The sequence below is a fragment of the Bos taurus genome, chromosome 25, assembly GCF_002263795.3.
Source record: "Bos taurus isolate L1 Dominette 01449 registration number 42190680 breed Hereford chromosome 25, ARS-UCD2.0, whole genome shotgun sequence".
In the NCBI taxonomy this organism is placed as follows: Eukaryota; Metazoa; Chordata; class Mammalia; order Artiodactyla; family Bovidae; genus Bos; species Bos taurus.
Genome location: NC_037352.1, coordinates 29,071,896 through 29,098,658, shown reverse-complemented (window position 1 = coordinate 29,098,658; position 26,763 = coordinate 29,071,896). Strand labels below are relative to the sequence as shown.

At 47.3% G+C, this 26,763-nt stretch overlaps 1 protein-coding gene across 3 annotated transcripts in view; it reads right to left on the bottom strand.

Annotated features, from left to right (window-relative positions):
- Nucleotides 1–302: 302 nt before the first annotated feature.
- CALN1 (calneuron 1) overlaps nt 303–26,763 on the bottom strand; it is a 462,160-nt gene continuing 435,699 nt past the window's right edge. For 2 of the 3 annotated variants that reach the window (XM_005224934.5, XM_059881397.1), the window contains exons 5-6: nt 24,742–24,898; nt 303–7,814 (exon numbers count right to left, since the gene is read on the bottom strand). In XM_005224934.5, coding sequence (XP_005224991.1) covers nt 7,687–7,814; nt 24,742–24,898 — 285 coding nt within the window. In that variant the 3' untranslated portion in view covers nt 303–7,686. The remainder of the gene's footprint in view (nt 7,815–24,741; nt 24,899–26,763) is intronic. The other variant, NM_001206115.1, reaches the window with a different exon arrangement.

Genomic DNA, 26,763 nt, shown 5'->3' with positions numbered 1-26,763 from the left:
TGTCTGCAAAGTTTTCTTAATTAGACTGTCTGCTCCCCAGCCGGAAGCTGGTTCCTATTTCTCACCATATGCTCCATAGTCAGCTACTGCCCCTGCTGTCAATCATTCCCCCTCCGAAGCCTCGCCAAAGACCAGATCCCCGGCAGCTTTCTTGCAGGCTTCTTGCAGGCTTCTTGCTTCTTGGAAGCGGGTGATGTTGCTGGCCAGTCAGCAGACAGATCTGGTTGCCCTTCAGGGTCATGGAAATGAATTTTACGACACTTTTGCAAATAACACCCCCAGATAACAAGCTGAATCTCTCATCAAAAGAAAAAAAAAAAAACTTTTATTCTTTTCTATTGCATAAATAATGGTAAATTAGACTCTTTTTTTTATACAGATTATATATTTACAGACAAGTTTGGTTAGAGAAAACATCTGGTAAATATGGCAGTCAGGTTTCCTTTATACACTAAGATAACATAATAATAATATGTACTTCATGAGATCAGTAAGTTGCATGCCAAGTTAATTTATATTAGTATTTACATTTTATATAAAGATTTTCTTCTGACTAATCTGCTGACTCTCTCATTATTTAATAGCAGAAATCATCAATGAATACTGAATGGAAAAATAAAAGAGATGGAATATGAATGAGGTAAATGGGAAGATTGTGACCCAGGATTGCAGTCTTAGTGGCCTATTCTGGATAGGAGATCTGCCAAGCTCTTGTCATTCTGCTTGTAATAATCCTTATCTGTGCTCCAATTTGCATCCCGCCATTTACCACTGTGCTTTGGAAAAAAACTCACATCTCAATTCCAAGGACCCCTAGGATCACAACAACCCCAACCCCCAGCAGATGACAGCTTGCCAACCCATTCCCCAGCCAGATTTGGGGGCTGATTTTCCTCCAAGGGCATTGTCTTTGGTGAGTCCTTGGACAAATAGCTTCTTCCTAGACTTCCAATTGGGAAAGAAAATCAAACCCCACTAAGAAGCCATTCAAAGACCCCCGAAGCCTGACTCCCAGATTAGAAAGAAAGCGCGTTCTTTGATTTTCCTTGGAGAGAGCCGACGGCGACTTGAGTCAGTTTCCACCAGGAGCTCAGAGGACCCTTCCCTGGCCAATCTAGGACTTTGCAGGAAAGAGCAGTTGGGGCTCACTAGAAAAACAATGACTGGGACCTCCATTTACTTCAGGAAAAGAAAAAGAAAAAAACAGGAGAGAGACATAGGATTTTAGGTTGTCATGGGCAGAGGGCTGGAGACTTGTGTGGACCCTGTAACCGCCCTCTCTCTGCCCTTTATCCTTCATCATGGGTGGATCGCTTCTAAAGCAGGCACCTGTGCTCAGCATCACTCATCAGCCATCTAAGGAGTGTTGCTGGTGCCTGTCTCCCCAGACAGTTAATCGAATTCCTAACAATCCCCAGAGACCGTGACTCTCTTCCTTCTGCAGTGGTACGAATAATTACAAGCCACTATCACACGTACAGGAACTGCTGTTCCAAGGGTCAGAAAAATGAGTAAAGAAAGAAATGACCAAAAGTTGTGCTCTTTATACTCAGTAACTTCCAGTCAGGCTTTTTCAGATGGGGAAACTGCATCTTTTCCCGGAATCTGGCTTTGTTTTACCCTCCTTAGTCAGGAATTCTGATCCATGTGACCTGAGGTACAGTGACCCCATGCCCTTCATTTTGACCCTGGCTCAGACAGGACACAAAGCCCTTCTTGGATGCTCCCTTGAATCAGCAAGTCCTCAGGGAACAAACAAAACCTCCTGTCTACAAGACGCACTGGACATTGCATTGTTTCATCTACAGACAAAGGACACCAAAAGAGATACTGTATCACAACGGCCTCTGGGGATTTGTATTAAAAAAAAAAAAGTTCTTAATACAATTCATAGGGGACATAGGGACCCTATCAAGTGTGGGAATTCACTTTGATTTGTTTCAGATAGTCACAAGAGGAGGGCTCTTCTGAGTCATCAGGTTGACCTTTCCTCTTGTTTTAGAGATGAGAAGACTGAGGCTGGGAGGGAAAACCACTCAGAATTATCTGACCGGTGGGTGGCAGAGGCACCTGGGGCCCTGCCTCCTCTGATCTTTCTGGCTGACCGAGTTGCTTACATATCCAGTACTAATGTCTTCTCTCCTAGCCTCAACAGGTCTGAGCCCAGACAGAGCACTCTGGGAAAGGCATTTTGGGGTTTGGCAAATCAGCATCCCCCAAGGAAAGGTGAGCTACCAGCCCCCTCTTGAAGCTCCCAGTGCATGTGGTTGGGATCAGGTTGGTGGGCAACAGCCCTATGGCACTCAAGCCCATCTAGGCTCCCAGGGTAGACCAGATGTATATGGAAAATGTTCAGAGATCAGCCACAGCCACCTTTTAAAAACTTTTTCTCTCCCAGGTACAGGGATGAAGCAACATCATACTTGAATTTTACATTCCCTGGAATATTCCTCCCTAATTATCCTGCTGCTCTACTCCCCTGGAAAATTCCAGCCTCTACTTCCGTTTCACTTGAACAATAATGTATAACACTGCGAGAAGCATGGGTTTGAAAGCCAAGCCAGCTTTCTCAAGGAAAAGAGGCAGATGAGAGCTACACCCAATATGGGGGGCACAGAATTGGGGGGGGGATGTGCTCAATGGATAAGCTACCCAAGGCAGGGGCAGGAAGGCAGGATACTTGGCAAGTTTTTCCCAACTTCAGACGACTGTCTTTGGGGGACTGGCAGAACCTGATTCTTTGTGACTATATTTCAAGCCAACAATCACATTAATTTTGCCTCCAAGGCTTTTTGAGTATTGTTATCTGGTCTCTTGAGACCTTATAAAGAGGGTCCTAAACCAATATTCACTAGAAACCATGGCTATTTCAATGACTGTGGACTTAGCACAGAGCATAGGACACTAAGAGAAGTGCTTGGCTGGTCTGCACGCCTGACCTTTTCCCTCCAAACCAAGTGCCTATGACAAGGCCACATAATGGAGGACAGTCCCCTGAGTGACTCAGTCAAAGGAAGGAAGAAGTGAAGCTGAACAGTTCTGACATTTAAATTGTCATGGAGACAGTGTCCGAAAGAGGCAGCCTGAACCCTGCTCTATTTCTCCATTGCTTTAAATAATTCAAATTGAAAACCTTAGCTGTGGAATAATGCTTCTTTTCTGTTCCTGAAGGATATTTTTCCCCTTCTGGGGGAGTAGAGGTGGTGGTGGAGGATGGCTAGAGCCGGATCTTTAGGTTATGAACTCTTCACCCTGGCGTGACTGCAGAAGAGGCCAAGGAGAAATCTGAGCTCATTTCAGATAAATGATCTCCAGGGAAGATGGCTCCACAGTCCTCCTGGCAACACAACCAGTATATTGCCCAAGTTTAGAAGCCCAAATCCATCTGTATCATCATGGTATTATAGAAAAAGGGGCCCCTTCTTTTTGCAGTCGGGTTCCAGGCCTTCTGAGTATCTTAGTGGGATAGAATGAATAACACGATCACTACAGACTTTTGGACAAATAGTCAGTGCAGTAAATGACCAGTATGGTTCGAGGAGCAGAACTCAGTAGCTTCCATGGGGGCAGAGCAGAAGAGCACAGCAGAACAGGGCTTCAAGGCGTGCAGCCACGCACGGCCATGCCAGCCATGCTGAGGATCTTGGGGGTCACACCCTACTTTTCCGGTCATGTCCTCTACTGTCCCAGGGAGGCTGCTAGCTATTGGTTACGAGCAAAGCTCTCTTTGATTTATGACCTGAGTCTGGACTTAAGCCGAGAGAAGGCGTTTGGAATAAAGGATAAATTTCTCTCTCCCAGCTCTTCAATACATCACTTTGTGATTCTGTGGATGGGAGGTTGGGATGGGGACATGATTATCAAAATAAGCGTGCAATCTTTCATTAGGTTCTTTTGGCTTAACAGCAGACAGGAGACCATTCGTCAGGTGCAAACTGAGACAGGTAGCAGGTTTCAAGACAGAAGACATGTTGTACAAATCTTGTTCTTGGCAAATCAAACACCTAGAAACTTCTGAAACCACTGGACTGGCCGAGGACCACATGTAAACCTCAGTTCACTTTAGTTCACGTTTCTGGCTTGTGGGAAAGCTTCTCAACAGGCAAACAGATGCTTTTAAAGATGGGCTTAAAATATTTTTTGTTTTCCAGATGGCATTCCTGCCTTTTTGCCCAGATTCAGGGGGTCTTTGCTCTGGGCTCTGGGAGGTGGGGAAGGTACCACCTGGCTCCTGTTCTCCTGAGCAAATAGAAGGACAGGTCCAAACAAAAGAGACAAAGGCAGAGCTTCTTTCAGGCTAATTTCTCCCACCAGCGGGCTATGGATTCGGGGAGTCAGAATGCAAGCAGGCTGAGCCCAGGTGTTTGTTCTTTAAGGAAATGTTCCCTATTTTTGTGAGTCTTGGCACACTCAGGGTGGAATGCAAGGGTTTCCATGGCAACACCCTTTTTTTTTTTTTTTTTTAACCAGATTGGTGGTCATGTGGGACCCACACATATGCCAGAAGCCACGGTTAATAGTTCCCGGGCTGGGTCCTGTCTGGGGGCTCTGGGAGTGATGGGAGACAGCTTCTCTGGGGATCAGGGTCTGTACCCCTTGTCTCTCACGCATATGACTCCCAAATCATCACTCGTGTGGTAGGAAGAGGTGGTATAGAGGACAAGAATGAGCCGAGCTTGGTTTGCCAGTCACTCAGCCACCCCATAGGAGATTCCTAAGTCTACTCACTGGGAGGACAGAGTAAGAGTTGAGTTACTCCCTCTCAGCTTCTGCAGAGGTCCCCTCCAGCCAGGGGCCGCATGGCACACTGGAGGACCGGGACTCCTAGAGTCTTCGTCCAGGCACGCAGGAAATCCCACAGTGTGGAAGGTGTTGACTGGCTTGAAGTATCATGGGTGTGGACAGGACTTGGAGTGGGACAGTGGGAAGCCAACATCTTATACCCAGTACCGTTGACAGACCATCCAGGCAAAGCTGCCAGGGTGTCAGCTCTTAGCACCCAGAGCCTGCAGGTTGCCACTGCCTCTGGGCTGTTTCCACACACTCAGGCCCTGGCACAGTGTGTGAGGTTACCACGGTAGGAGGTTAACTTCAAGCCCATCAAAGTCTATGGCATCTTTCTTGCCCTCTCTCCTTAGCAACATCCTTAGAAGTCATCCTCTCTAGGACACCTTCTCCTAGATTTTCTCCTGGGTAGGATGAACTTACTTCCTGGTCACTAGGAGAGATGAAAAGGGTCCTCTTTAGGGAGAGGATGCTGAGGACTTGTTGGGAAACAGGCTGTCGGTGTCTTTCTAGATTTCCTTGCTTACACAGCAGCTAATTTCTCTAAGGTTTAACCCTCATATCCGTCAAGGTCCCTTCCCCCCAGGAGGAGGCACAAGCACTTGTACTTTCTAGAAGTACTCTTTGTTTTTTGCCCTGAAGTCCAGCATCACCTGCAGCACTGCCCTCGCATAGGGCAGGGTCCTTTAAGAGTCACCCCTGGGGTCTGGATCCAGTCTACCTGGTGTCTCTCATACCCCTTTCCCCAGGAGGACATGGCTGAGTCATTCATGGAGTCCCTTTTACTTAAGTCCAGTTAAAAGAGAGAGAGAAGGGGCAAACTGCTTAGGGTGGAAACTAACGGTGAACTTGCCCTGTGCGTTCATATTCTGCATTTGCACCTGTTCTTGTTCTGAAGTCTGGTCCTGAGGGATGGAGGTGAGTCAGGCAAGAGGGGAGAGAGGAGAGGCAGACAGACACACAGTGTCTGGCAGGGCTGGGCGGGCAAGAGGGGTGGGCAGGTCGCTGCCTTACTTGGCCTGGATGTGGGGGACCCTGGGCATTTTTCACAGAGGGACTCACTCACAACCTCCCAGGCTCCAGGGAGCTGACTCCTGCTCCTCCCTCCATGCTATGGCTCAAACCCTATTTCTACTTGTGCTCATTTTGGATATTTGCAGTGGGGAAATTTTGAGAGCTGCTCCCGGGCTGTTGTCCAAAGTGCTTGCAGGGGTAATTTGGAAGAAGACCCCAAGCTGACAGCTTGGGTGCTCCAAGTCTGAGAAGACTGGAGGGAGAGGGCAGAAAGGGACAGGAGGCTTGAGGAGGGATTCCAAAACACACACCGCACCCCCAAAACCACTTGGTGCAGCAAAAGAGGAGTCTGGCACCTCCATACTGAATGAAAAGGGAAAAGGGACGGAGGAAAAGCTTGTAGCTCTAGGATGCAATGGAAAGAAAGAGGAGCAAGACAATCCCACCACAGAAATCAAAACCTGAGCTTGGAAACATACAAAGGGAAGTACTACTACGAAAGATTACTGGCTAATCAGACTACTCGAGCTTGGGTGAGTGACGGTGGTGGATATGGCAACTAGGAAAAGTCTGGAAATCAGAGACTTGAGATGGGGTTGGCTTCACTTCCCTTCCCCAACAGAAATGTTTTACTTGTGGAGTCGGCTGAGCTTATTAACATCTTTTCATTTTCTCATGAAAATGAGTCAGTTGCAGAATCCAACTGCAGGACCATGTTACATGAAATACAATCGTTGGATCCTTCCATCTTTCCCGTTGGGATGGTGTTTCTCTATCTGGGAAAGACAGACTAACAAAGCAAATCTGAAGATGAGAGAAAGGCGAGCGCACAAGGACCTTGACTTACAGAGGTCTCTTACACATGGTGATGTGTTCAGACTCCATCACTCTGGACAGCTGGGGCGTGGCTTGCAACAAACACCTCCTTCACCACCAGCCGCGGCCCCTCCCCATCCCCAAACGACCCAGCCCAAGAGGCAGGGATGTGTGTCGGAGGACAGGCTACTATCAGCAGTAAAGCGATGAGGGACGATGGATGGATGTCACACCTGAAGAAGCCCGATAGATACGTCTGTCTGTGTGTCAGGTTATAGAGATGCCCACGGCTATGCTTCTCTGTCGTCTAAATGGCAGCACAGGCGGCAAAGCTGGGAGAAAGGCTCTCTGCAGATTCCAAAATGCTGGTGCGCGGTGTGCTCTAGGAACAGAAAGCCAAGTGCCGACGGAAACCGAGGGCTCCCCAACTCTGCCAACAAGAGTCCCGTAGAAAAGGCAGTAGACCGGAAGCGGAGGGGTGCACCCTGCAGACCGCTGGGCGCTGCACCCCCTTCAATGGCTTTCCCCTCACGTCTGGGTGGGGAGGGGGCTCCACTGGGTGGAGGAAGGAAGCCAGGGTGGGACAGGAACGTCCACTTCTTCAGCAACCCAGAAGTCAGCCTCTTGGGACTTGAGGGTCGCCCTGGGGTGGGGGTGGAGGTGGAGGTGGGGGGAGTCTCCAGTTGACCCCCGGGGAGAACGAAGGGGGCGCGGTGGTGGTCAGCCTCTCTCTTGCTCCCTCACACCGCCAACCTGGATTGCCATGGGAATCCCGAGATGAACGTAAAGTTTCTCTTTTCGAGGTCCTACCGGCGTTTGAAGCGGTCGTCCGGAACTCCTGGCTATTTATTGCATTTGGAAACAAGACCATTAAAGCATTGAAGACAGCCCTTTTGTGTACCTGCCAAGGGGATGGAGTGGGTTTGCCACGACACGGGGTTGCACTGCAACCTTGGGTTCTGCGCCAGACGGTGCCGCTCTGCACCGTCCGCATCCGCTTGTGTGGAGGACGAGTCTGCCCGCGGGGCAAGCACATGCGCGGAGCCGGGAGCGCAGCTGCTGGGGAGGCGGCTACTCCATGCCGCTCCGGAGGATCTGGTTGGCCGCAATCAGCATGACGCTTATGATGAAGGCCATGGCGAAGGCGCAGATGAGGCTCTTCCGGACACAGGTCTGTCTGTTCTGCTTCTGGGAATGCACTGCGGGGAGGAGAGGAGAGAGGGGAGCAGAGGGTCAGGAGGCAGGGAGAGAGGGTGGGGAGGGGAGAGAAAAACGACACAGTGAGAAGGGGTTGGGGACCGGGCACCTCTTCCTCAACAAACCCAGGGACCAGCCCCCAGCATGAAGACTGGTCACTTCCAACAAAGCATCTCCAGGTCAGCTCTGGGAGGACACTGGGCATCCCGTGTCCTGGCAGGTGGTAGGAGGTGGCAAAACTTCTAGAACAAAAATCATGACAGATGTGATGTTCATTGGGAGGTACAGGCTTCTGGATGCGATAATGGAGCTACAGCAATGGAGGAAATAGGCAACCTTTTAGAGTGAGTCTCACCGAAGGCATCATTCAGGCCTGCCATGCCCGTTTTTTGCAGAGCACCAGTCTCCCATGTCTGAGGCAGCTGGTACAGACAGAACCAGGTTCCAGTGCTTCGCTACAGACTCCTTCGGGGCTGGAAGACACTTACCTTCCCTAGGATTGTTCCTAGGGTGGCTGATGGTTGAAGTGACTCTAAGCGACTTACAGCATTATGGCGAATATGCATGTCAGTGTCTCGAGAGCAGGGTTCCTGGGTGAGCAGCATGGCATCATCAGGAGCTTATTCAAATGCAAATTCTCAGGCCACCCCTGCATCCCGCAGATCTACTGAATGGGCAACTCTGGAAGTGGGTTCTTCCCAGGTGGCGCTAGTGGTAAAAGAACCCATCTGCCAATACAGGAGACATAAGGGACTTGGTTTGATCCTTTGGTCAGGAAGATCCCCTGGAGTAGGAAATGGGAACCCACTCCAGTATTCTTGCCTGGAGAATCTCATGGACCAAGGAGCCTGGCAGGCTACAGTCTATAGGGTTGCAAAGAGTCAGATACGACTGAAGCGACTTAGCATGCATGCATGAGAGTTGGGCCAGTGATCGTCCATGTTTACCCAGGTGACCCTGTGCCTGATGAGATCTGAGACATGGGGACCATGAGCACTGTGGACAGCATGAAGCAGGGAGGCACGAACTCCTCTCATACTTTTTGGAGGCAGGGTGTCCCTGCCCCCAGATTCTGTGGCACCAAGGGTCTAACCTTGGCTCCTGGGGTGGCACTCTCTTCATCTTTCTGTTGGGCGAGGTCTTGTGTCACCATTTTTATAAGACCCACAAGAAACCATTAGTTGGTCTTGATCAGGAAGCAATAACAAATATGGTTTACGAATATAGACCAGAAATAGGGAAATGGAAATAACAAGAAAGGAAACGCTTTTTTTTTTTTTTTCTTGGCTGCTCAGCACATGGGATCCTAGTTCCCTGACTAGGGATAGAACTCAAACCCCTGCATTGGAAGCATAGAGTCTTAACCACTGGACTGCCAGGGAAGTCCCAAGAAAGGAAAAGCTTTGAAAAAAAGAGGGACAGGTCTCTCCTCCAGGCATTGTTTCCCATGACAGAATTTCTTTCCCTCCTTTTTCCTCTTTTCATCTCACCTCCTTCCCTGTCCATTCGTGGTCCTGCAGTGGTGTTTATACACAGTTTCCCACCTACTGTGAGGCAGAAACCCCTTCCTGGGAGGCTGGTGGGAAGGCTACCTACCTCAGGGCTACTCACTGGATTAGCAGCATCAGCACCATCTGGGAATTTGATATCAATGTGAATTCTCCAGCCCCTCCATAGGATGACTGAATCCAATCTCTGGGGCTGGAGACCAGGAATGTGTGTTTTTAATAAGCTCTCCAGGCTCTAGTGATAAAGAACCCACCTGCCAATGCAGGAGACATAGAGACTGGGGTTCAATCCTTGGGTTGAACATGGGAGGGCATGGCTACCCACTCCGGTATTCTTGCCTGGAGAATCCCATGGACAGAGGAGCCTGGCAGGTTACAGTCCGAGGGGTCACAAAGAGCTGGACACGCTGAAGCGATTTGGTAAACGTGCACCAGGTGACTAAGGAATCTCTGGGCCCTCCCCTACTCAGAGCTTTTCATTCAGGAGGTCTGGGTGGGGCCCAAAGGTCTGAGAGAGTTTGAGTTGCTGGGGACCGGAGGACTGCATATGTTTATGTGCGTGAATGCGTGTGTGTGTCCGCGCGTGGGGATGGGGGTATTGTGGAAACCCAAGACCAGGACAGAAGAACATTTTCAGATTAGCTTTCATTTTGCAAAGGGGTCCTTCTGCTAGACATTCTATTGTACGTTGGTTTTTCTTTAGGCCAAATTAACTGGAGAAAAAAATATAATTTCCCTTAAAATTACTCTCTGCTAGAAAGAAGCATGGCAAAAGAAAATGGTCAAAGTAGGGTCCACATACCTTTTAAAAAAAACCTGCAAAAAAGTTCAAGTTCCTCTCCTCCCTGACACTCAATGGCTCATCTAAAGCCCTAGAAATAGCAGAGAAGAAGCAGGTAGCGTGTGATGTTTCTAGCTTCCCCTGAGACAAGGCGTTGAGGGGCCTCTAAAAATTACATCCACCAGAAAGTTCCTCTAGCAAGCCGCACTCCACAGAGACCCAGCACTCCCAGCACAGCTTCTGTCACCCTCCTCCCCGAGACCTGTTGGCTATTTCTGCCTTGTCTATCAGGCCTCGGCTTGTTATCTTTAATCCTTCTGGGCCCACTGGGCTTCCCTCGGGTGATTGAAAGTATTTTTGGCTCTGTTCTCTACCACTTGCTCATCATGCCTGGGTCTTAGAATCTTAAAAGTTCTTACCTGGAGGAAGAAAATTTCCTTGGTGCGGAGATGTGCCTGCCCCCAGGAATGGGCAAAACGTGAAAAGATAGCAGCCCTCAGGAAGGAAAAGGGAGGTAGCGTTTGGGAAGGAAGGGACCCAAGTAGAAAATAAGATGAGGATGTGGAAGTGGCGCATCTCACACTTTCTGAGGACTAGCTAATTTATTCTGAGCTGCTCCTCAGCATAGAAATGCTTCGGAAGGCAGACTTCTACCTTCCTGTCCTGAGGGCTGGTGAAGGCTTAAGGGAAAGAAAAACTGTGTGACTGGGCTGAGGGAGGGATTTTTTGCGGAAGCCCTGCTTTGTGAAGGACACCCAGAAAACAAGGTTACAGGGAATAGGATTATCCCCCAGGAGAGCGGCTGCACCTTTGATCTAAAAATCCTTCAAAGCGTGGGAGGGGAGAAATAAGAAAGGACGGAAGGCCTGGGGACCTAATAGTTGGTTCCTGAGGCCATGAGTCTGGATCCAGACCTGAGCCCTGTAAGCAGAGGGAAGCCTCCAGGTCACGCCTGGGTCGCTCTGAAACCCCTCATCATTGGAGTCTGATTTTCAGACTCTGGTCAAGAAGGAGACTCCTTTCACATCCAGTATTTTTTTTTTTTTTTTTAATATAATTGCTCTACTCTCTTTAAAAACATGTATTTATTTAGCTGTGTCAGGTCTTAGGTGCAGTACGCAGGATCTTCATTGGGTCCCATAGAATCTTTGCTTGAGGCACACGGATTCTCCAGTTGTGGCGTCCGGGCTCAGTAGTTGTGGCATGTGGGCCTCGTGGCTTCACCGCTTCTGAGATCTTAGTTCCCTGACCAGGGACCAAACCTGTGTCCCCTGCACTGCAAGGCAGAATCTTAAGCACTGGACCATCAGGGAAGTCACTCGCAGGGAAGTGGTGTGGCAGAGTGAAAAAGTCATGACTTCTGGAGCCAGACCCAAATCTGAATCACAATTACATTATCCCACACAGTAGCTGTTTGACCTTGGGCAAGCCAAGTTCCCTGGGCCTCGGTTTCCTCATCTGTAAAATGGGGGTTAATAAGACCTACCTTGTGGTGAGGATTAAGAACATAGGAAGGTACTGGGATGTTGTCTGTGCCCAGTGAGTTCTAATTCCCCTTTGTAAACCTTGAAAAAACTCTTTAGTTAGTGAACACCCACATCAGTGGGCAACGTACACATTAGGTGCTTTATAGATGTCCTGGCAGAATTGATAGCGATAGTCCTCAAAGAGTTGAGTACGTCATCCTCATTCAGTAGGCAAGGGCTCTGACGTTCGGAGAAGTAGAGTCCAAGATCATTTGACAAATGAAAACGGTGGGATTTGGACCCAGGTCTGATTCGAACATGGAGGTTCCAAAGTTCTGTACAAATTCTTGATCATTTGTTTAGCAATAGAAAAGTGCAGCCATAGAAAGATACAAAGAAAATGCTTTAGTCTTACCAAAAAGAGAATGTTAACTACACGTTGCTTTCATTTGTCTCAATTTTTAAACTTTAGTTAAAAGGAAATACACTTCAAACACTTGGTGCGGTCAGCAGTGTAACCCGGCGCTAATTGCTATGCTTGTTGATAATTGAATGCCTGTCTTTGGCTATCAGATATTTGCCTTGCACTATACTTTGGTGTCGGAGAAGGCAATGGCACTCCACTCCAGTACTCTTGCCTGGAAAATCCCATGGACGGAGGAGCCTGGTGGGCTGCAGTCCATGGGGTTGCTAAGAGTCGGACACGACTGAGCGACTTCACTTTCACTTTTCACGTTCATGCATTGGAGAAGGAAATGGCAACCCACTCCAGTGTTCTTGCCTGGAGAATCCCAGGGACGGGGGAGCCTGGTGGGCTGCCGTCTATGGGGTCGCACAGAGTTGGACACGACTGAAGCGACTTAGCAGCAGCATACTTTGGTGTATTTTTTTATTCTCGATGTCTATGCTTGGTTTCCCCAACAAGATGACAGGTCAGCCCAGGATGCACTGGAAGCTGGAGACATGACTTCTCCTCACTGCACTGAGGAAGAACCCTGGGCAAGAGGCTGAACTTCTTTGAGCCTCAGTTTCTCTCTCTGTAAAAGGAGCCAATGATAACTGTTCTGCTAATGTCAAGAATTAGTTCTGAGATAAACCAGCTCATAAAATAGTAAAAGCTAGGTGCAACCGTAACTTGCCAGAGAAATGCACCGTTTCCTCCCTGTATCCTCTGAGGATCAGAGAAAAGAGGTGCTGGTTTTCCTCCTGTTTCCTGCAGGAGTCCTGGGCTGAGCCTACACCCGATGCTCCCAGAACTTTGCCTTGGTCTCTTCCCTCAATGATTCATCCTGCACTGCAGCCAGACTCACCCTCTTGGAGCCATGCTTGCTATGCGTCACCACACCCTGCAATCTCCCTGCAAAGCTCCCCCACCCCCTGCCTAGCTGGGGGAAGCAGTTCTGTCCAGCTCTTGAGCTCGGCAGGTAGAACCACAGATCACCTCCTATCTCCTTCTGTTCTGAGACCATGGCTCCTTCCCTCCCCCAGTAAGCTCTGTCCCAGCCTGGCAGGTTTCTTCTCTACCTAAGACTCTGCAGCACTGTTCATACTTTTCCCTCTGCTAATGGTGCTTACCCTACCTTCCCTCTCATTTCTTCCAGGCCTAACCCCAACTTAACTTTTCCATGAGGCTTCTCCCGAACATCTATCCTGCTCTCAAAGTGCCTCATATTTAAATATTTTTAAATGATGGAGCTCTTTGTCTCTGAGTTAAGAGACTACCAATGCAGGAGACACAGGAGATGCAGGTTTGATCCTTGCGTCAGAAAGATCTTGTGGAGAAGGAAATGGCAACCCGCTCCAGTATTCTTGCCTGGAAAATTCCATGGACAGAGGAAGCTGGCAGGCTACAGTCCATGGGGTTGCAAAGAGTTGGACACGACAGGCATGAGTGTTCTTCTTTGTACCAGCTCTTAATATTTACTTACTTTTAATTGAGGTAGAACCCATGGCATAAAATTCACCCTTTTAGAGTGTACAATCCAGTGGTATTTAGTACATTCCCACGGGTTGTGAAACCATCACCACCTGATTCTAGAATGTTCTCATCACTTTAAAAAGAAACACCAAACACATTAGAAGTCATTCCTCATCCCCTAGCCTCCCCAGCCCCTGGCAATCGCTGATCCACTTTCTGTTTCTATGGATTTGCCTCTTTTGGGCACTTCATATACACTGAACCATACACTACGTGACCTTTTGTGTCCGGCTTCTATAAATGGCACCCCACTCCAGTGCTCTTGCCTGGAGAATCCCATGGAGGGAGGAGCCTGGTATGCTACAGTTCATGGGGTCGCAAGGAGTCGGACACGACTGAGCGACTTCACTTTTACTTTCACTTTCTATCACTTATCCTTTCCAGGTACATCTATGCTGTAGCACTGATGAGTACTTCATTCCTTTTTGTGGCTGAATAATATTCCATTGAATGGATGTGCCTCATTCTGCTTATCCATTCACCGACATTTGTTGTTTCTTTTTTTTTTTTTTTTTGCTATTTTAAATAATGCTGCTATGAACGTTCATGTACTGATACAAGTGTTTGTGTGGATGTGTTTTCAGTTCTCTTGGGTACAAATTTAGGGGCCAAATTGCTGGGTCATATGGTAACTCTGTGCTTAATTTCTCAAGGAACCTATTCCTTCTTGATCTTTTTGAACACTTAAAATGGCAAGAATACATCACGCTATTGGTGATTTTTTCTATGTCTTTCTCCTGAGTGTGTGTGTGTGTATATATAATTTTTTGGCTGTGTTGGGTCTTAATTGCAGCATGTAGGCTTAATTGCAGCATGTAGGGGCTTCTCTTGCTGCAGAGCATGGGCTCTAGACACGTGGGCTTCAGGAGTTGTGGCATGTGGGCTTAGTCACCCTGTGGCGTGTGGGATTGTAGCTCCTGGACTTAGTGAGCAATTGAATCTCATTCCCTGGCACTGGACAGTAGGTTCTTAACCAATGGATCACCAGGGAAGTCCTCCAGCTAGATTTTGATCTCTCTCTACATAGTACATAGTACATAGATGTCACAGTAGGAGTCCAGAAAATACAGGGGGATGAAATGTGCATTGGGGAAGGTTGACACAGGAGGACATAGAAGCGAGGTTTTCTGTTTTCTTGAAAGCTCATTAGTGAATCTGTGCACCTCAGCAGACTCCTGGCTGCTGTGACGGGACCTGGGTGTGTAGTGATAGACTGTTCCTTCCCCTTCTTATTTTAACAGAGATTCACACAGCTCCACTGGGCAAATGCCAGGCAGTAGCTCTTGAATTTTTTCCCAGAGACAGGAGTCTATATCAATTTTGCCACTGATCAGCTGGGTGATCCTAGACAGAATGGGTTCAAAATCTTTCTGGCTTCAATTTTCAGAGACACAGGCTCCCAAGTAAGGCAAATCAGGATCATAATAATTCTGGCTAATTGCCTCAACATAGACCCATGTAAGTGATAGTCCTGGCAGGGAGTCTGGGGCCCAAGGAAACGGTAAAACAATATAAAACCCAGCTCAGGTGATTCTCACTCATAAACCAGACCTAGCAGGTCTGGGAGCTATTAGAGGTCTGTGATCCTTCCAAGTCTGACACTTTATGATTGTATGAAATTGGATAGTTCCATAGCCTAGAGTGGAACTAATTAAGAGCTCGCAAAAGAGATTTTTCTATACATCAGTGATAACAGAAATGGCCAGGCACCCACATAACACCTGAAGTTAGAGGTGGAGGATGTGGCCTCTATGGAAACAGGATTGTGCGTTTTATGATGTTTTCATAGGAGGAGGACAGGCCACCTGTAATTGTGTGGGTATGAGCTGGTCTCTTCTACAAAACCTTCTCGGGTTTCTAGAGGTCAGACAGCTGTGTCTGGCTTTGCGGGTCCTCCAAGGATCCTTGGTGTGGTGTGGCCAGGTGTTATTGTGACCTTTCCAGTCATCCTTCCCCCTCATGTAGCAAAATCTATCTTTTGGTTTAGGGATCTGTGCCTTTGCACCTGGTGGAATTCTCAATCCAGGGCCTCACCTTTCCCCCATAACAAACCAGATTGCTAATAGAGTACCCTGAGCTCTGGGCTTAGTCCAGAGATAGGCACACAGGCCACACAGATTTGATTGGAGTCCCTTTTCAGAATGGAACTGAATCTTAACAGAGAGAATCCTGTTTACCTTGGGGAGAGAGAGCCTGCTCAAGAATGATGCCAAGAAGGAAGACAGAACAAAGAGAGAGAGAGATAGCAAGACGAGGGGAGGGAGAGAATGTTGCTTGAGCTCTTTGGTTCCAAGTCAACCAAAGCTCATCCCTTTGACTTTCCCTATTATTTGAGCCAGTGTCTTTTAGTTTGAGGGGGTCTGGGTTGAGTTTTTGTTACTTACAAGCAAAAGAGTCTTGACCAATATTCATGGGAACTCCAATGTTGGCAAGGACTTGACTTTACATATCAAGAGGATATGGTTCAAACCCTGTAAATTTGGTCTCTGGACCATTTTTCAAAGATGTGGTGTTCCAGCATTACATACTCTGCAATGTCTCCAGGTTGAAAAATACAAACAAACAAGAAGAGAACTGGGGCCAGGGATTGGCCAGGGTTTTTTTTTTTGGATGTTTGTTTTGAGTGCTTTTTTTTGTTTGTTTTTTTAAATCGTGCTCATGTTCAGTCGTGTCTGCTTGTGACCCTTTGGACTGTAGCCCGCCAGGCTCTTCTGTCCATGGGATTTTTCAGGCAAGAATACCGGAGTGGGTTGCCATTTCCTTCTCTAGGGGATCTTCCTGACTCAGTAACTGAACTCTCATCTCCTATGTCTCCTACACTGCAGGCGGATTCTTTATCGGCTGAGCCATGTGTTAGGCATTGTACTAAATATTTTCATGTGGAGAATAGCATTGAAACATATACATTACCATATGTAAAACAGATGACCAGTGTGAGTTCGATGCATGAAGCAGGGCACCCAAAGCTGGTGCTCTGGGACAACCTTGAGGGGTAGGGTGGGGAGAAAGGTGGGAGGGGTTTCAGGATGGGGAGGACACAGTTTACCTATGCTGATTCATGTTGGTGTATGGCAAAAACCATCACAATATTGTAAAGGAATTGTCCTCCAATTAAAATAAATTAATTTAAAAAAATTCTCACACGTTATATGCTCATAACAACCATATGAGGTAGGTCATGATATGATTCCCATTTCATAGATGAAGAAAATTCAGCTCTTAGTATTTATTTAAGTGCTTTGCTCATGTAACCTGTATGTGGTGAGGCAAGATTTTAAGAAAGCCCTGTCCAGAGCTCAGAGCTGGAGTTGTTAACCATCATACCAATTTATCAAAAATAAATAGAGCATAGGGAGGGTAAAGACCTCCCCAGGTCTCTATCATGTATCTCAGAATCTCCTCACTCTTCACTCATGGCTCCAGAAAAACCTCCCTACAGGTTTGCTTTGATAGGTCCCCAAATAGTAGAAGAAAAATCCTTTTTTTTTTTTTTGGTCCAAAGCCCTAACTTTCTTTCAAACTGTCTACTGTCTCACTACCTGCCATGGACCTCACCTACCCCTTAACCTCCGACACCTACCCCAGGAGAACAGGTTTTATTTTAGTAAAGTTATCACCCCCTCTGAGCTGGGAGCAGATGGTGTGGGTGACATGCCATGCCCTTTTCAGCTGGATAGGCATGTGATACCCAAGGTGCACGGCCAGGTCTCCAAATCCAGATGTCCATCTGACATCCAACAGAGACACTCTGATTTCAGCAGGGACGACTTGAGGAGACACAGCTGCAAAATTCTTTTTGACCTTTCAAGGAGCCCAGAAGTATTTGAATCTAGTTGTGACCACCATTGTCCAATCTTTCCATGGGATGGATGGAAAGAAAAAAAAAGACTCAGAGAGTTTTTTTTTTCAGTCATTCAGCAAACATTTACTGAGTACCTGCTATGTGTGTCATTGTGCTAAATGCAGGGCATTTTTTTTAAATTTTATTTTTAATTGGAGGATAATTACTTTACAATATTGTGTTGGTTTCTGCCATACATCAAAATGAATCAGCCATAGTTGTCTCTGACAACCCCTCCCTCTTGAACCTCCTTCCCATCTCCCACCCCATCAACACCCCTCTAGGTTGTCACCAAGCACTGGATTTGGGTTCCCTGCATCATACAGCAAAGTCCCACCAGCTACCCATTTTACAAATGGTAATGTATATGTTGGGTTTCCCTTGTAGCTTAGCTGGTAAAGAATCTGCCTGCAATGCGGGAGACCTGGGTTTGATCCCTGGGTTGGGAAGATCTCCTGGAGAAGGGAAAGGCTACCCACTCCAGTATTCTGGCCTGGAGAATTCCATGGACTGTATAGTCCATGGGGTCACAAAGAGTCAGAGACAACTGAGTGACTTTCACTTTCAATGTATGTTTCAATGCTACTCTCTCAAATTGTCCCACCCTCTCCTTCCCCCACTGTGTCCAAAACTCTGTTCCTTATGTCTGCACAACTCAGAGAGTTTTAAAGTAAGTTCCCTGGATCACATGGCTAGTCTACACAGGGCAGAGAAGAGAACCTGAATGACTGCATAGGAATCCTCTGGGGCTGCCTGGCCTGGGTCACCCCTCTGGCAGTTGTATCCCTTGTCCATCATGCTGAATGGTACGGAAGAGCTCTGCTGTGGCTTTCAGAGAAACTATTTATTCCCCAGTTGATGACTTTTGCTTGATTTCCCTCTCCCGTGCATGTTGTCAGATTGTCTACAGAACTCCGACAGCTGGTATTCCATTTAGGGACAACACTTGAGGGATGTGTCTTGAAAGGGCTCACACACAGATCCTGCTGCGTGCAATTCTACTCAACTTCCAGATATGTTAATAATATGATTTCATTCGAAGAAATGGAAAAGGAGTAAGGACAGTGAAGAGCCATTCTGTAAAGTGTCTTTGAAATGCCTAAGCTTGAGGAAATGACTCAGGACCACGAATGGAGAGCCAGGGCATGGTTTGGTCAGGTGGACCCAGATTCAAATCCTTACTCGCTGTTTGACTTTGGATAAATGACCACCTTGCTGAGTCTTGGTTTCCTCATCTGTTGCCTGGGGGCCACAGAACTGATCCCTTAGTACCTGCCTACAGGTCAGTCCAGTGTGTTAACAAATGAACAGCACTTGGCAGGCATGCCAGACAGCTATCCCTTATCCCAGTCCTCCTAGACTGGTCAATGTGAGTGAAGCAGTAAACATTCTGGAAGCAAACACTACTGAACTTAACATTCAACATGATTTATTGTAAGAATTCTGAAAAAGGCGTCAGTGATGGGAGAATAGATGATTCAAACACAAGGCCACTGAATTCCATATATGTCAAGGGACTGGAACCAAATAATAAAATGGGAAATTTGCCTCTTAGTGTCACCAAGCTTATGTTCTCCAGAGTCAAAATAGCCAGTGATTACAGGTGGTCCAACCAAAGCAAACCATCTGAAACCTCCCTTTTTAGCATGAATGGGTTTCCCAGGTGGCTCAGTGGATAAAGAATCTGCCTCCAGTGCAGGAGATGCAGGAGACGAGGGTTTGATCCCTGGGCCGGGAAGATCCCGTGGAGTAGGGCACAGCAACCCACTCCAGTATTCTTGCCTGGAGAATCCCATGGACAGAGAAGCCTGGCAGGCTGCAGTCTATAGGGTCACAAAGAGTTGGGCACGACTGAGTGACTGAGCAGGCACAATTGGGATGGATGGTGAGTGGGCATTGTGAGTGGTCACAAAGTCTTATATCTGACCTGTGCTGGCAGATGCTGACCTATCTATTTCACCAAATAATTGAGACACAAATACTGACAACACATTAGTACATCAGTTTATTCTATCTTAGTAAAGGAATTTTAAAAACGAGGGGTTGAGAGGGCCTGGAAGTTCAGCTTTTAGTGAAATAGTCTCATTGGATTGGGGACACAGAGACTGCCAACTCTGGGTAATACCAGGGAGCCCCTGAACTTAGTGGGGTTAACGACCTGTTATCCAAAGCACCCAGATGTGGCTTGACACCTGGTCAAGTGTCTGACTCAAGTTGATGATTTTCTCCCTATTAAACCAGGTGTGAATGATGGGAAGTCCACATCAGAATCTTTGTGTTAGATTCTTCTAGAGTGTTCTAGGCTCTTCTCTGCCTTCCTGGGGTTTTCTGTAAATGACTTCTTCTGGGGCTCTAGGAAAATCTACCCATGCTGTGAGGCCCTAATTCAGGACTTCCTGAAGATGTCAGGAAAACTTTCCTTATATGTAACTCGGAATTTCATTCTATTTCCTCTTGTCCTTTTTGTGGGAGAAGATGAGAAAAGTAATGCTTACCTAATGATTGCAGAGCCCTACCTACCATGAAGATAAGGCAGATCGGATTATGCAAAGGGCTGTGTGTGCATGAGGTGGGGTGGAGTGGGTGTGTGGTCTGTGTTGACCTAAAAATCCAACAAATAAAGTGAAACCAAAGCAAAATGAAACCTAAAAAGTAGACAACTGCCCCCCGAAACATCTCCTATCAGAGGCACCTCAACCTTCAGACTCCTGACCCGTTTCTTCAAATTTTTCCATTTGTGTGGAATAATCAATACTTCCTAACTTAATGATCAAAATCTGAACACATTTGTGAAAGTATCAGACCCAAGATTCATAAAAGTGAGAAATACAGCCATTGAGGGACTTCTCTGGTGGTTCAGTGGCTAAGACCCCAGGCTCCCACTGTAGGGAGCCTGTGGTTTGATCCCTGGTCCAGGAACTAGATCCCACATGCCACAACTAAAGATCCCACGTGCCTCAACTAAGACGTGGCACAGCCAAATAAACACAAAAATGTATATTTTAAAAGACTTCAGTGTTAAATTGGCTTTCCTGGTAGCTCAGATGGTAAAGAGTCTGCCTGCAATGCAAGAGACCTGGGTTTGATCCCCAGGTCAGGAAAATTCTCTGGAGAAGGGAGTGGCTACCTACTGAGTATTCTTGCTTGGAGAATCCCATGGACAGAGGAGCCCGGTGGGCTACACAGTCCATGTGGCTGCAGAGTCGGACACGACTGAGTGACTAACACATTTTCACTGTTAAATAAATAAATAAAAGGCTAGTGACCTTTAAAAAAATACAGTCACTGACATAAAATGATGCTGACGGCCTTTGAAAACCCTCCTGTTAATTTCTAAGGGACTCACACTACAGCATTTTCAAACTTCCTTCACACTCCAGAAGCTCCAGCATTGCTGAGCTACAAGACATCTGACGTGGGCTTCTTCAGATTCTGACTCTGCTGCAAAATGCCTGTTTCCCTGGCTATCCCCTCCTTCTTTGCTCTGAAACAGATGTGCCCTTTCACCTTTTTAAGGCAAAGACTTCCTGCATCTTTAGGTTTTTATTCCTCCTTGATTCCTTCCTCTGATACCAAATACAGCAGAATTTCCAAGCACCGTGGGTCATCCAGCTTTACAGGCAAGCTAATCAGCATGGGAATATGTTGGCTTCAGCAAAGCTCTAAAAAGAGGAGGAGGAAGAGAGAGCATCCTGGGTGGGGAGCAGCAAGAGGGGAGGTGGTCTGGGAGCAGGGCTCTGGGTCTGGGGGAATGTCCCAGCTCCCTTTCTCCATCGGTCAATTGGGGTTGCTGAGAAGATAAAATTTGGAGAGAGAAGAGTTCCATCGCGGAACTTCCCTGGTGGTCCAGTGGTTAAGAATCTACCTGCCAATTCAGGGGACAAGGGTTTGATCCCTGGTCCAGGAAGATTCCGCATGCCACGGAGCAACTAAGCCCATGTGCCTCAACTACTGCGCCTGTGCTCTAGAGCTCGGGAGCTACAACTACTGAAGCCTGTGCCACTCACAGCCCATGTTCTGTAACAAGAGAGGCCATAGAAATGAGAAGCCCATGCACCGCACCTAGAGAGCAGCCCCTACTCGCTGCAACTAGAGAAAGCCCTCGAGCAGCAACGAAGACCCAGTGCAGTCAAAAATAAATAAATAAAGAGGTCCATCACTGAAAGAAAGAAAGGAAACCACCATGTCCCTTCAGAGTTAGATGCTGCATTTACCAACCAAGATGTGTGATGGTGGATACTGCCAGGTTGGAGGGGGATTCTGAGATGTCAGCCAGGCTACAGGTGAAGGGACTGGACAGGCGAGTGTGCAGCCTGGATCAAGGGTGAGAGCAGACAGGAAGAGGTTGACCGCTGGCAGGATGCGTCAGCCCAAACAGCTGAAGGCCAAGAAGATTCAGGAAGCCTAAGCCATGCAATTAGGCCATCAGACGGCGGTAGAAGCAGGGAGAGGCTCAAACTGCCAACAGGCCCCTGTCTGTGGGCAGCAGGCATAGGGGAAAGATGGAAGGGAGAAGGCCAAGGTCACCACAAGGTCTCAAATGGACTCTCTCGGTCCTGGGGCACCAGGGTGAATTCTGTGTCTGTGTGTCCGTCTCTTTCCAGAGTGAAATCGGGGAGGCTCCTTCCTGAATCTGGGGAGGGCTGCAGGCATTAAATAAATGCACCGGGGACACGGATCATATCCCAGGTTGGAAAAATCTTACCACTAAACACACGAGGTTGTGTTTGGGGCCAAAAAGCGCTGACGTACTTTAAAAACCCTCTCTGACGTGAAAATACATAAAAGGGATTGTGTGATCAAGGTCACATAGGTCACTCAAGAAAGCAAGGTGCTAATCACAAATAATATTTCTTTTATTAAATAAGACCATGAATTTTAAAGCACAGTTTCCTGGTCCTTATCAATCACCCCTAAATGGGAACTGTGGCTAATCCTATATGAACTAATCATTAAAGCATACCCAGGAAACCCCTAAGTCAGCCATTTATTTTATTAATAGATGAGCTTTTGGGTAATAAAAAGACAGTGCTTAGAGTTCAGATGATTTCCCAGGGCAGTCTGACCTTTCTCAAATTACTAAGACTTGCGACATTTCTCTGAATAAAACACCGATCCATAAACAAAGGCTCTTGTGGAAAAAAGCAATGCCCAGAAATACTCTTCCTACCCATCTCAAGAGTGTGTCTGACAGCTGGGGCCCACCCCCCAATGCTTCTACTGTGTGAGCACCGAGTCTATCAGCTAAGAACCAGATGGAACGGAGAAGCCAGGCCTGCTGTTATATGAAATTTTAATCCAATCCCTGCCCTCCTCACCGTTGTTCATCCTCCCACTTCCCCTGCCTGCCCAGCTGTAAATGGCATTGGCTGTGACCTTCCTGCCCTAGTGTGGTCTGTGTGGCTCCAACTCCAAATGCAGTCATTGATGCTATGGCCCAGGTCCCAGGCAGGGTGACCAAGGCACCTTCTGAACCACAAGTGGGTTTTGTTCGCTGTGTACACTGCATGCCAAGTCACTTCGGTCGTGTCCGACTCATAGCAACCCTATGTGCTGTAGCCGGCCAGGCTCCTCTGTCCATGAGATTCTCCAGGCAAGAATACTGGTGTGGGTTGCCATGCCCTCCTCCAGGGGATCTTCCTGACCCAGGGATTGACCTGCATCTCCCTCATTGGCAGGTGGGTTCTTTACCTCTGGCACCACCTGGGAAGCCAGCACTTTTGAAACCTTTAAATGTGAACACCGTTAACAAGGGTGCATTGCTCTTAAGTTTACCCCAATCCCCTGCCTAGTTCCCAGACTTCGGTTACTTTTGCTGTCACGGAGGATAAGCCATTTCCCGCAACAGTTCAGCCCAGACAGGGCCCACAGGTGCCCAGGACCAACTCAGCCCCATGTCGTCTGCCTGTTGTGGGGTTCAGCCGGTTCTAATGCAGCAACTCCAAGACCAGGGAACCAAATTGCATTCTGGTCTTTCTGTGACAGCTTACCATCTGCACATATTGGCTTGTTGCAATATGTTCAGGAAAAAAAAAAAAAAAAAAACCAGAAGAAAGTAGTAGACCTTTTTAAAAAGTCTCAACCTTAAGTTAAAAATTGCTGGTAGCCTGCTATGCTGTTTTAAGGTAATTTTAAAAAATATCTGTACATCAGAGTTTTAACAGCTCTGACTTTCAAAGTTGGAAAGAGGGATTCAATTATTTAACTTCCCTGGAACTCTCTACTGATTAGGGAATAAGGTAGGCTTTATTTTTCTTTCATGAACCTAAAAGAAATGACCTCTCATGATCTCATTTTTGGCCCTAGGAGAAGCTATTTCTTCTGTAACTACTTGGTGGGGTTCATCAAAGTTTTTCTCATGAGCATGGCTTTTATTTTTTTTGGCCAGTGTGTTCAGAGACCATAGCATAAAAGTAATCCATTTCTAAGGATCTTGTGAAGTAGATGTAACTACCTCGATGTTTACGGGTGAGGATACACACTCAGAGAAGCTACACCCCTTGCCCAAGGTCACACAATTAGCCACTCGACTTCATCCAGTAGCTCAAACAGGCTCTTTGCACCACCCAAGCGGCCCCCACTAACTAAAGGCCCACATCACTAAGCCCCTCAGCAAGTCACAGACCTCAGAGTCACCAAAGGAAGGAAGGGTCAACACAAGTCTTGCAAAAATTCAGAGTTTGGGGGAAAAATAGAAAAAACAGAAACCTACTGCATCTTTGCACAAAGAATATTTTAGCTTTGGTCCTGGATTTGTGGGTTCCATCCATGGCCACTTCACCCCAGGAGTCTGTAAACACATTTTTCATCCAGAGGATGTGGAGGCGTTGGCCTCTTCTAAAGCAGGCAGAGAGCAGAAGCAAAGGTACTTACTGGGAACTTCCCCAGTGGTCCAGTGGTTAGGAATCTACCTTGCAATGTAGGGGATGTGGGTTCAACTCCTGGTCGGGGAACTAAGTTGCTCCCACATGCTGTGGAGCAACCAAGCCCAAGCACCTCAATTACTGAGCCTGTGTACCACGATAGAAGACCCTGCGTGATGCAACTAAGACCCCATGTATGTGCTCAGTCCAACTCTTTGTGACCCCATGGTCTGTAGCCCACCAGGCTCCTCTGTCCATGGGGATTCTCCAGGCAAGAATACTGGAGTGGATTGTCATGCCCTCCTCCAGGGGATCTTCCCAACACAGGAATTGAACCCACGGCTTCCACATTGCAGGCATATTCTTTACCATCTGAGCTACCAGGGAAGCCCAAGACCCCATGCAGTCAAATAAATAAATAAATATAAAAAATAAAATAAACACTTACTTTTTAAACTAAATACTGATGATTAAAAAAACAAGGGTACTTACCGCCTTCAAACTCTGTCTGGCAATTCCCCGAGGTCTCATTCAGGCTCTCCTCCTCGTTGATGATGATGTTCTCAATGTCCTTCATCGTTAAGTGGTCCCGGAAGGCATGATAGAGGATGTGCTTCAACTCTTCCAGAGTTATCCTCTGCATGTCGAACTGTGGAGATAAAAGGGGCATGAGAAGGTCTGGGCACACGGTGGTGAGAACTTAGCTTGGGGCATGATGTATGATGTGTAGTTGCTTCAGTCGTGTCCGACTGTGACCCCATGGACTGTAGCCCACCAGGCTCCTCTGTCCATGGGATTTTCCAGGCAAGAATCCTGGAGTGGGTTGCCCTGCCCTCCTCCAGGGGATCTTCCCCAACCTGTGTCTTGCGATTCGATCTTCTACATCTTACATCTCCTGCCTTGGCAGATGGGTTTTTCATCACTAGCGCCACCTGGGACATGACTAGCAAGTCCCAAGCCTCCTCTACGCAAACTTGTCCCAGCTTTTCAAGACATCAGATGAGCAGTTTTCCGCCACACTCAGCTTCAAGCACACTTGTGAACTTGCAGGAACTTCTCAGAATTCAGGGAGTGCGACATTCCCCGCTCCATCGAGACTCCTGGTGAAAAACACGCCACCTGCTCGTTTGGCTTCTTCCTGCTCATCCAGCCATCTGCTATCACCCCTCCACACCTCGCGTACTTTGGAGTTGTGTCACACTTCAGACAATGCATATGTCTCTAGAAAGTTTTAAACCTTCCAAGAAATCAGCAACTCTCATCTTGCTCTAAGTATGTATCTTGTTCTAACAAGATAAAATGCACGTTTGCACGTTCAAAGTCATGTTTATGCAGAACAGCTGAGAAAAAGGTGTAACGTTTCCACTTATGTTCTTCCCCCGCAAGGGAGATTAACCTTTCCACTCCATTTCTATCAGATTTGGTTCTATCACTTTTTTGGCCAATGAAACGAGAGTAGAACTCACATAGGGTATTATCGATTAGACACTTTAAGAGCCATCATGTGGTTCTAGTCTGTGACCTTTTCCTTCTTCGATGAGAACAGCATGCCCTAAAAAGAACAGGTCCCAGAATGAGGATAAAGTGGAGAAGACAGCCCATAAAAGAAAAGTAATGTGAGTAAGAAATGTCCTTTGTCATTATTAGCCACAGAGGTTTGGGGCTTCTTTATTACTATGGTATAACTTGGTTTGAGTCAACAATACAGAAATTAGTACATAGAAATGAGAAGCTACCATAACAAAAATTCTAAAATATGATGTGTGGATTCCCGTGTCAGGCAGGCAGTGGGAAATAAGAAAACAGTATTGGGGGCTTCCCTGGTGGTCCAGTGGTTAAGAGTATACCTTGCAATGCAGGGGACACCAGTTTGATCCCTGGTCCAGGAAGATCCCCCATGCCTTGGGGCAACTAAGCCCGTATTCCACAACTGGAGAGTAGCCCCAGCTCTCTGTAACTAGAGAAAGCCTGCACACAGTGACACAGAGCCAGTACAACCAAAATTAAAAAAGAAAGAAAATGGTATTGGTGGCTGGGAAGATAACAACCCATGTTCAGTGCAGTTCAGTTCAGTCGCTCAGTCGTGTCCGACTCTTCGCGACCCCATGAATCGCAGCACGCCAGGCCTCCCTGTCCATCACCAACTCCCGGAGTTCACCCAGACCCACGTCCATCGAGTCAGTGATGCCATCCAGCCATCTCATCCTCTGTCGTCCCCTTCTCCTCCTGCCCCCAATCCCTCACAGCATCACAGTCTTTTCCAATGAGTCAACTCTTCCCATGAGGTGGCCAAAGTACTGGAGTTTCAGCTTCAGCATCATTCCCTCCAAAGAAATCCCAGGGCTGATCTCCTTCAGAATGGACTGGTTGGATCTCCTTGCAGTCCAAGGGACTCTCAAGAGTCTTCTCCAACACCACAGTTCAAAAGCATCAATTCCTCGGCACTCAGCTTTCTTTATAGTCCAACTCTCACATCCATACATGACCACAGGAAAAACCATAGCCTTGACTAGA